Raw genomic sequence first — 10,242 nt, 5'->3', positions numbered from 1 at the left:
AAAGTTGTCTGGGTAATAAGTGATATGGAAAGTCCTATAAGATATGTTAAAAGAACTAATTATGTTTAATTGCTAGAGGGAAGCCTTAGGAGAAAAGGATGATTATCTTTAAACATCTGAAGCACTCTCAAGTGAAAGGAGAATTGCATTTATTTTCTGGACATAACCAGAGCCAATGGGCAGATGTTACTGAAATGCAGATTTTGGTTCAATTAAAGGAAGAATTCTTGACTTCTGGTCAAGATGGAGGCATAGGTAGACACACTTCACCTACTTGCACGACCATAAGAAGGATCACAACTAACCTCAAAACAAAAAACACCCAGAGCTGTCAGAAGATCGAACTGTCTGGAAGTCCGACAACCAAAGATTTAAAGAAGCCATATTCATCCAGACAAGTAGGAGGGGTGGAGGCAGGGAGCTGGGGCAGAGAGAAAGCAGTGTTGGCAGCGAGGGGGCAGCAGCGGCCAGTGGAATGGGTTGTCCCACATTCAGGTGTGGGGGATAAAAATCAGGAGAAATACATGGGGAGTGAGCAATCCCAGCCCCAGGCCAGATCATGCAGCCCAGGGTTCTAGCACCAGGAAAATAAAGCCTCATAACTTCTGGCTGTAAAAACTAGTTGGGGGTAGGGCAATGGAAAAAACTGCTGGTCTCTCAGGAGAGTTCCTTTAAAGGACCTGCATGCTCCTAGAACCTATGCAAACCCACCCACTCTGGGAACCACCACCAGGGCAACAGCTAGAGGGGCACCAGTCACATACAGGAAGTGGGTGAAGAGACTGGAAATGGGGCAAGTGCCAAGTAAGCCTCCAGCAGCCAGTCAGCAGCACTGTCCCCTCTCTGACCCCTCCCCCATATACACAGCGAGAAATGGTGAAGCAGGTTGCCCTGCCCTGGCAATTACCTAACACTCCACCCCATACAACATAACAGGTACACCAAGACAGGGAGTCAAAGCAGCTCTACTGAATACACAGAAACAAACACAGGGAGGCTGTTAATTGAGGAGACAAAAAAGTATGGTTCAAATGAAAGAGCAAAACCCCAGAAAAAGAACTAAACGAATCAGAGATAGCCAACCTACCAGATGCAAAGTTCAGAACACTGGATAAAGATACTCAGAGAACTCACTTGAGTATGGCAAAAGCATAAGGGAAGAAATGAAGGCTACACTAAGTGAAATAAAGAAAAATCCACAGGGAACCAACAGTGAAGGGAAGGAAACTGGGGTTCAAATCAATGATTTGGAACATATGGAAGAAATAAACAGTCAACCAGAAGAGAATGAAGAAACAAGAATTAAAAAGAAACGAGGAGAGAATAAGAAGACTCTAGGACATTTCCAAAAGTGCCAACATCTGAATCATAGGGATGCCAGAAGGAGAAGAAGAAGAACAAGAAATTGAAAACTTATTTGAAAAAATAATGAAAGAAAACTTCCCTAATTTGGCAAAGGAAATAGACGTACAAGTCCAGGAAGCTCAGAGAGTCCCAAAGAAGTTGGACCCAAAGAGGACCACACGAAGACACATCATAATTAAAATGCCGAAGGTTAAAGATAAAGAGAGAATCTTAAAAACAGCAAGAGAAAAGGAGACAGTTACCTATAAAGCAGTTCCCATAAGGCTATCAGTTGATTTCTCAAAAGAAAGCTTACAGACAAGAAGGGACTGGCTAGGAGTATTCAAAGTGATGAAAAGCAAGGATGTACAATCAAGATTACTCTATCCAGCAAAACTATCATTTGGAATGGAAGGGTAGATAAAGTGCTTCCCAGACCAGGTAAAGGTAAAGGAGTTCCTCATCACCAAGCCATTATTATATGAAATGTCAAAGGGACTTATTTGAGAAAAAGAAGATCAAAACTATGAACATTAATATGACAACAAACTTACAACTATCAACAATTGAATCTAAAAAACAAAACAAAACAAAAAATAAACTAAGCAAACAACCAAACAGGAACAGAATCATAGATATGGAGATCATTTGGAGGGTTATCAGCTGGGAAGGGGAAGGAGGAGAATGAGGGAAAGGATACAGAGATTAAGAGGCATAATTGGTAGGTACAAAATAGACAGGGGGATGTTAAGAACAGTATAAGGAATGAAGAAGCCAAAGAACTTACATGCATGACCCATGGACGTAAAGTACAGGGGGATTGCTGGAGGAAAAGGGGTGCCAGGCAGAGGAGGACAAAAGGGGAAAAATTGGGACAACTGTAAATGGCATACTCAATAAAATATACTTTAAAAAAATAAAGAAGGCCCTAGCTGATGTGGCTCTGTGGATTGTGTGCCAGCCTGCAAACCAGAGGGTCCCCAGCTCAATTCCCAGTTTAGGGCACATGCCTGGGTTGTGGGCCAGGTCCCCAGTTAGGGGTGTGTGAGAGGCAACCACACATTGATGTTCTCTCCCTCTCTTTCTCCCTCCCTCCCTCTCTAATAATAAAATCTTTTAATAAATAAATAAATAAAGGAAGATTCTTAACAGATATGTACAAAAAGAAAATGAAGTCAGCTACTTTATGAAATTCTTAGTTCTCAGTGACTCAAAATGTCCCAGAAGAAATTGACTAATAATCTTTAAAAAATGTGGATTGTGTGGGGATTTAGACTAAATCAGAGGTCTGATTTTTTCTAGTTAAGGAACTCTTTCTTTGAAATAAAGCTCATGTAAGAATCTCAGTTACAAAAGAGATCAATGTGAAGCTGTTTCAGTTGAAGTCAGAGTGGGATATTTTAAAATTATTTTTCTTTTCAGTTAGGTACTAAGATTCCTAAGAGTAGAAAATAAAATACCATAGTTTTCATAATTTATATTTACAATGTATACCCCCTACAGTGTATCACTTGGGGGTTGATAAATATTTGTTGAATGAATGAACAAATGAATATATCAACAGTTATTTCTCTGAAGCATGCTTTCATTTTAAAATCTATTTTTTTCAGTTCTCACTTGAGGATATGTTTATTGATTTGAGACAGAGAGAGTGAGAGAAACATCGATGTGAGAGAAATATTGATTGGTTGCCTCCCGTATGTGCCCCAGCTGGGGATCAAACCCACAACACTGGCATGTGCGCTGACTGGGAATCGCACCCATCGTTCATGACGATGTTCCAACTAACTGAGCCACCCAACCAGAGAACATGCTTTCATTTTAAAAAGATGGCAATCCTTTAACCAATTATTGGATTCTTTAAGTGAGGGTTCCTATCCTGGGGATCCACAGACCCCTAAGAGGAGCATATGAATGGATCTCAAGAGCTCTATTCAAATTACATGCCAAATTTCGGAGCGTATGTATTTTTCTGGTAAGAGTATCTATAGCTTTTGTCCAATTTTCAAATGGGTCAGTAACCCAACAAATTTAAGAATCAACCATGTTAATGGAAGAATTTCAGATGTCCACCACAGTCTCATAAAAGATATATTTGGAGACACAGAGATCTCTGGACACTCCCCGAATCATACACATGCATGCTTTCTTATTACAGAGAGTAGTTGAGGGGTCAGACCCCCAGGCTTTCCTGCACACACCATAGGTCTGGTGATAACACTCTACTTCCAAAGTACACTTCCCGGGCCATCGTAGCCACACCAGTAGCCCTAGGTCCCCTGCATTTATTCTCAGGTTATGTGGGGGTGATGCAGTGATTCCTCTCTATGGGATGTTCCATGATATGAGGCAAATGCTCTCTCTTATGGGCCACCGCTTGCATAGGGTAGGGAGACTGTGGGTTTCGGTGACAATGGCCGAGATTTTCCTGTGTCTGTGCTCCTGTGTATACACAGTTGTTCCCTTAGAATCAGAGGCTATTTTCAGTGGACAGTATGGGAAAACAGGGCTTTAGGCAACTCTCTCCAGCCAAAATCTGTTTCCAACCCCTAACCCAAACAGGCCAGACAGTTTGGAGACCCTTGCTTTTTGTGTCTCTAATCACCAGCCCAGACAGTGCCCTCTGGGTTGTTTGGATGGCATATCCCTTTTCCCTACCAGGATCACTCTCTCTTTTGTTGCACTGTGAGAAAACTATGGCTAGGAATTTGATCTGGAGCCAGTGTCAGCTTCTGGGTGTGATCTCAGCAACCCTGCATGAGCTCAGGCTTCTATAACACTGGGCACATCTAACTGAGGAGTTTTTCCCTAGCTATGACCTCCTCCCTCCCTTCCCACCCCATCCTCCAGGCCACAGAATAGGAAGCAGCACAAACAAGGCCCTGAGATTTGGGTTTATTCAGCTCCACCCAGAACTAAACCAAAGGCTAGGACACGTCCCAAGGGACCAAACCATACATTGTGGCCCATGCACTTTTTCCTTCACCCAAAGATGCTGCTACCTCTGGGGTGGTGGCAGCTGCTGTTATCACCATGGGAGGTAGAAAGTGCTGGATACGGGTCTGTGGCACTCAGGGCTCAACTCTGGCTGCCTCCTCCTCTTCCTCCGGGTCAGGGGGTGCAGGGAGCAGGGAGATGTAGACTTCATTGACTTCTGTGTCCAAATGTCGGCCACCCCGAGGAGCCTCCAGGTTAAGGATGCCATCATGGGACAGAGCAGCGCGGACCCGCCAGGGGTCAACATCAGCAGGCAGGACATAGGTGCGGCAGAACTCTCGGGATACGAAGCCATGGCGGTCTAGGCGCTGGGGGTGCCGGGCAGACACCTCCAACAGGTTGTCCACAGTCCTCACAGTCACCTCATCTGGGGTAAAGTGGCTTACATCCAGAAATGCCTGGAACTTGCCCTCACTGAGCCTGAGCTCAGAGGCCCCTGCCCTGCTGCCCTCCCCAACTCTGGTAGCCCGGGGACGAACATAGTAGCCATGGTAGAGGGTGGGGGTCAGGATCTCTTCTGGCAGGAGGCCTGAGGGGCAGAGAGAAGACAAGAGGCAGGATGAGGCACAAAGTGGGTGAAATAAGACATGAGGACTAGGTTGAGCAGGATGGGGGTCAGGAGAAGTAGGGAATGGGGGGGAGGGGGCACAATGACTAGAAGGAGGCAGCTGGGGACAGGGGACTGAGACAGGACATGAGATGGGAATGGAGGAGGCCAAACCAAAGCAGAGCCGGGTAGACAGAAGGGCAATGAGAAGGCAGGCCGCAGGTGTCAGAGCACAGCGTGCCTCACGTCTTCATGAGGTCAGTAGGGAGGAGAAAGAGCCCTGCTTGGAGGGGGTAAGGGGGGAACTGGGGTAGGAGATGGCTCGGCTCAGGGGTTCAGTTAAGCCCGGAATGGGGTGGAGGCCAGCACCGTTGGGAGGCCAGCCCAGAATTTCAGGCAGTGGGGGTGGGAGGCAAATGAATGGCGTCTGTGCCATACCTTCTCCGAAACGCTGCTCGCCCAGGCGGCTCGGGTTGGCAAATTCGTACTCAGCGGTGGCCGGGTGGGCATGTGGCACCGAGCGGCCAGACATGGCTGCAGACGAGTAGGCAGCCCTAGTCCACGGAGCAGTGCGACCCCTCCAGCTGCCTGGAGAGCCAGGGCTCAGACGGAGGTGGGGGCGGGGTCTACACCACCCAAAATAGTGCGGAGGCTGGGGGAGGGGCGGGCAGTGGGGGCCCTGAGGGCCAGGCACCAGTGTTTAGCCAGCTCCTCCTGGACCCCCGTCCCCGCCCCAGGACACCCTTCAGCTGTTGCAGGGGACCAGCGAGGACAGCTGGGGGTCCTGGCTGCAGCGTGAGCTGGGAGCGGAGGCTGGTCAGAGGTCCCGGAGAGCCCTAGCTGAGACCCTCAGTTTGCACATTTCCCACACCGTTTTTTCTCCACCTTAGTCGCAAGCACCCTGTTTTGTGATCTGTGTAAGGTGAAAGATGCAAGAAACTTTTCTACCCTTTGTTTGGTTTGCAGTGAGGGGTCTTGCTGCCCAGATGAATGTCAGTGTCCTCACCAGAACCCAGGTCAACTTCTAGCACCACACGGATGCCTGCCAGTGACATGTTGGTGATCACAGCTTTCCTCCTGGAACCCACAAAGAGTTAATGTTTCTGGGGCCCCGCCAAAGAAGATTCCAGTTCCTGCCTGAGCCCAAGATAGTTGCTGGCCTGATACCCCTGGCTGGCTAGGCTGGAGAGGAGGAGGGACACACCATCCGCCTGCCCGGCTGCTTGGGATTCCTGACTGTGTCCCAGCCAGTGGGGGGCAGGGTACCATTGGGTGTGGCCAGAAAGCTAGTGAACACAAGTCCGGCACAAGTCACGGACCAGCTCAGACGTGTTTGTATTTCTCTTTTCTTAGCTCAGTGAGTACTAGGTATGTGTCACACTGCCAAATCCCTGATCACAAGTCTCCATGAACGGTGGTGAGCTGGGATAATAAAACCCCTGACATCATCATTCCAGAAGCTTCACAACAGTGCGTATATAAGGACTGGCTGTAGCTGCTGCTGAAAGGAGCTGACAAGCCAGCTGACAGCCGACCCAAACACTCACCAGCCACCATGGACATCGCCATCCACCACCCCTGGATCCGCCGCCCCTTCTTTCCTTTCCACTCCCCCAGCCGCCTCTTTGACCAGTTCTTTGGAGAGCACCTGCTGGAGTCTGATCTCTTCCCAACTCCTACATCCCTGAGCCCTTTCTACCTTCGGCTGCCGTCATTCCTGCGGGCCCCCAGCTGGATTGACACTGGGCTCTCAGAGGTAAGTCTCCCCTCTACAGCATAGGAAAGTCTCCTGAGCTTTCTGGAAACATCTCCAGCTGCCCTGCTTTTCCTCTCTAAATCTGGCTACCTCGAAGTATCTTAAGTCTTTTAGGCACTTGTGTATATCCTGCAGTGAAGAAAGATGAGGTTGCTAGTTCCTCTCTCCCCCAGTCACCTGTTTGTTTTCAATGCTCCTCTGTATCCTACTTATTACGTTTTTTTTCCATGCAATATGGAAATCTTTTATCCTCTAAATTTTAGGTAGAGTACCTCTCTCTGGTTTGGTTCATAAGGATCTACAAGTTAAGAGCTGCCTTTGGATTCCTTTGCTTATCACTTGTAATACCTCATACTCCTGAAAAATTTTATCATTTCAAGTTTCTGAGCCAGGAGACAGTCCTACCTCATACTGAGCTTTTCATCCCCACCATGTGGAGCTGGAGACACAACCACTATTTTCTTCCTTCTCATTTCCTCTTCTATGATTTTCTGGGTTTCTTGGGGCTCTAACAGGGCACTAGCCTGGGTCCAGGCATAAGGAAGAAAGAATGTAGGTCCAGTCTTGGGACGCCCCCACCACTTGTCCTAAGAGGTAGAATGGGGTGAACATAAAAGGTTGATAGAAGCTGTTACAGATAAAACTCTGGTTTAAAAATACCCAAGTGTGAGTAAACAGGAGCTGAGCGGGGAAGGGCTTTGGAAGGACAGTCGGGCCAGCAGAACATTCCAGATTGAGTGGGGAGGAAACTTGGCAGACACTTGAGCAAGAAGAAGGGTCCTTTGTCTCACAGACAAATGACAAGGCCAGGCATTGGGGTCAGAAAGGCAGCAGAAGCCATGTCCAGACCCATCCTTGTAATTGGTCCCCTGGGTGGCCTGTCTTCTTCCCTGTCCCTGTAAATAAAGTTTGGGCCTGATGACCAAGTGGTGTGCCTTGGGTATCACTGTGGTGGCTCCCCTGAACCAGAGAGCCATGTTTATTCAAAAAGGGATTTTTTTTAACCAAAAAGAGGAAGATAAACTACCTGTAAGAAAGCAAGTTTGCAGAATGATGATAGTGTACTAGTAATCCACATTCCCAACATTTTTTCTTCTACCTCTTTCTCCCACCTTGCCATTTCTAGATGCGTCTGGAGAAGGACAGATTCTCTGTCAACCTGGATGTGAAGCACTTCTCCCCAGAAGAACTCAAGGTCAAGGTGCTGGGAGATGTGATTGAGGTGCACGGCAAACATGAAGAACGCCAGGCATGTAGCTTGTTTTCTCTCCATTCATTCAGTGCATACTATGTGCCAGACACTGCCATCAGCCTCTGAGGCTGGCAACATTCCAGTCCTAAGCCACTGGGGTTTGGAAACAGGGATGGACCTGGTACTGTGATTGTTTTGGCCAGAGAAGTGATCATTGTTGCTTTTTGTTTGTTTTAATTTGATTGCCTTAGATGGGATAGATGGGATGTTCACTTACCATTTAAGCCAGTGGTTCTCAACCTTGGTCACTTCAGAATCGGGAGGGGAATTTTTAAAAATTCCAATGCTGAGGCATATCTCAGGCCAATTAAATCAGACTTTTTAGGGACGGGATACAGGTATCAGCATTTTTAAAAGCTCCCTAGGTAATTGTAATGTACAGTCAAGGTTGAGGAGCAATGATTTAGGCATAGTGCTTGTTGGATACCTAGTTGCTTTATATAATTACATTAACTGCATGTACTCTGAATGCCCTAGAGTTTGGGACTTTTTCATGTTCAGGAATCCTCTTCTCTTTAGTTCACCATAACGTTGAACTACTTGGTTGGCCTAAGTTTGTACTCAGCTTCTAATACCCTAAAGCCCAAGTGGAAATCTGTTGAGAACCTGTCTGGATAAATGCTTGAGATTCAGCAGGTACAAGGGTTAGGGTCAACTACTCTTTAGCAGAATTTTGAAGAATGGAGTAGCTTCTCATTTCTTTCTGGGAAGGTTTGTTAATGAATTTGCTTCTTACCAGTTTCTGATAACTGAGAACCTTGTGCATCAAACAGTGCAGTTTGAGGTCCTCAGACCGTTTCCACTTTGCGTATATGATTTAAGTTTGGGTCACAGTCTCCCTAGATGGAGTCTTTTTTTTTTTTTTTTTTTTTTTAATAGCAGCCGTCCTATTGATCTGGAACATTCTGGGATGTTCCTGAAGAGTCAGGATAATTTCTGAGCTTCCTCAGGGCCTTAGATCTTCAGTGCTGGATGATATTCCAAATTTGTAGGCCCAACAAACATTGATCTAAACCTTTGGGAAATACCTCTAAACATATCCATGCCTCAGGGTTTGGAGAGCTGTGAAGTTTTGCCTGTTTCTGCTTCTCAGATTCTCATTGGTAGGAGTGACCACCTAGATGCCTCAAACAGAAAAGCTTTCTCTCGTGTTGCCATGGCATTTGGTCACACCTAAGGGGAAGGAAGATGTCTAAGTTCTAAACAAGTAGTGTGATTTTCCTGTTCTTATTGCTCTGCCTCTTTCTTCCTTCTCTTGGATTAGGATGAACATGGTTTCATTTCCCGAGAGTTCCACAGAAAATACCGGATCCCAGCAGATGTGGACCCTCTTGCAATTACTTCATCCCTGTCATCCGATGGGGTCCTCAGTGTGAATGGACCAAGGAAACAGGCCTCTGGCCCTGAGCGCACCATTCCCATCACTCGTGAAGAGAGGCCTGCTGTCACTGCAGCCCCTAAGAAGTAGATGCCCTTTCTCTAACTGCATTTTTTAAAACAAGAAAGTTTCCCCACCAATGAATAAAAATATGACCACTAGTGCTGAAGCTTATTAATGCTAAGGGCAGGCCCAAGTTATTAAGCTAATAAAATATCATTCAGCAACAGATAACTGCCTTGTGCTATGTTTATTCTTTTTAAGATTTTTATTTGTTTATTTTTCGAGAAAGGGGAAGGGAGGGAGAGAAACATCGATGTGAGAGAGAAACATTGATCCATTGCCTCTGGCACATGCCCTGCCCAGGGACTGAACCAGCAACCCAGACATGTGCCCTGACCAGGATCGAAATGGTCACCTTTCACTTAGTGGGACAATGCCCAACTGAGTCACACCAGTCAGGGCTGTTTGTTTTTTTTAAATTGGACAAATACAGCAGATCTTTAATCATCACACTGTGATTTAGGGGGTTCCATGGACATTAGAGTCAAAATGACTATCTCCATCACTTACTAATGGTATAAGTTTTTCAAGTCATTTAAACTTTCTGGTCTTTAGAGCTTCCATTTATAACATGGAGTACTGATTTGTACACTTTTTGTGAGGAGCAAATTAAAGAGAAAACGTAGGTAAAGCCCTTGGCATAGTTCAAAGAATATCAGTTCCTCTGACTCCTCCCTCTTTGATTTGGGTCCTCACTTCCAACAACAAATCTGAACGAACTCTGGGATAACAATACATGAAAGGCCTTAGAACATCTCTAAGTTAATCATGTAACTAGGGAGGAGAGATGGTGCTCCTAAAGTTATTTGACATTTTCCTACTGATAAGCATTGCCTTCAGCTGATTCACAAAGGCAGTGAATTGGACTTGGGTGATTAGCACCAAACAAACCCCTCAAGTGCAGT

General features: G+C 46.2%; 2 protein-coding genes across 2 annotated transcripts; one reads left to right on the top strand and one right to left on the bottom strand.

The window, feature by feature from the left end:
• Nucleotides 1-4,224: 4,224 nt before the first annotated feature.
• HSPB2 (heat shock protein family B (small) member 2) lies at nt 4,225-5,496 on the bottom strand. Its single transcript, XM_024571003.4, has 2 exons — nt 5,327-5,496; nt 4,225-4,870 (listed from the first exon to the last, which is right to left on the bottom strand). Exons 1-2 carry the CDS (start codon nt 5,418-5,420, stop codon nt 4,416-4,418), a joined length of 549 nt encoding a protein of 182 aa, XP_024426771.2. The 5' UTR covers nt 5,421-5,496; the 3' UTR covers nt 4,225-4,415.
• Nucleotides 5,497-6,219: 723 nt separating this feature from the next.
• On the top strand, nt 6,220-9,508 carry CRYAB (crystallin alpha B). Its single transcript, XM_024570843.4, has 3 exons — nt 6,220-6,644; nt 7,771-7,893; nt 9,161-9,508. Exons 1-3 carry the CDS (start codon nt 6,444-6,446, stop codon nt 9,362-9,364), a joined length of 528 nt encoding a protein of 175 aa, XP_024426611.2. The 5' UTR covers nt 6,220-6,443; the 3' UTR covers nt 9,365-9,508.
• Nucleotides 9,509-10,242: the final 734 nt, after the last annotated feature.

This window comes from Desmodus rotundus, chromosome 5 (assembly GCF_022682495.2).
Source record: "Desmodus rotundus isolate HL8 chromosome 5, HLdesRot8A.1, whole genome shotgun sequence".
Taxonomy (NCBI): Eukaryota; Metazoa; Chordata; class Mammalia; order Chiroptera; family Phyllostomidae; genus Desmodus; species Desmodus rotundus.
Note: the sequence above shows the minus strand (reverse complement) of the source record. Positions and strands in the feature narration are given on the sequence as shown.

Bases quoted from the DNA above. Each gene is read 5' to 3' on its own strand.
- CRYAB (XM_024570843.4), top strand. From the start codon at position 6,444: ATGGACATCGCCATCCACCACCCCTGGATCCGCCGCCCCTTCTTTCCT. The intron at 6,645-7,770 runs GTAAGTCTCCCC...TGCCATTTCTAG, and splicing joins TTGACACTGGGCTCTCAGAG to ATGCGTCTGGAGAAGGACAG. The intron at 7,894-9,160 runs GCATGTAGCTTG...CTCTTGGATTAG, and splicing joins GCAAACATGAAGAACGCCAG to GATGAACATGGTTTCATTTC.
- HSPB2 (XM_024571003.4), bottom strand. From the start codon at position 5,420: ATGTCTGGCCGCTCGGTGCCACATGCCCACCCGGCCACCGCTGAGTAC. The intron at 4,871-5,326 runs GTATGGCACAGA...TCTGCCCCTCAG, and splicing joins CGAGCAGCGTTTCGGAGAAG to GCCTCCTGCCAGAAGAGATC.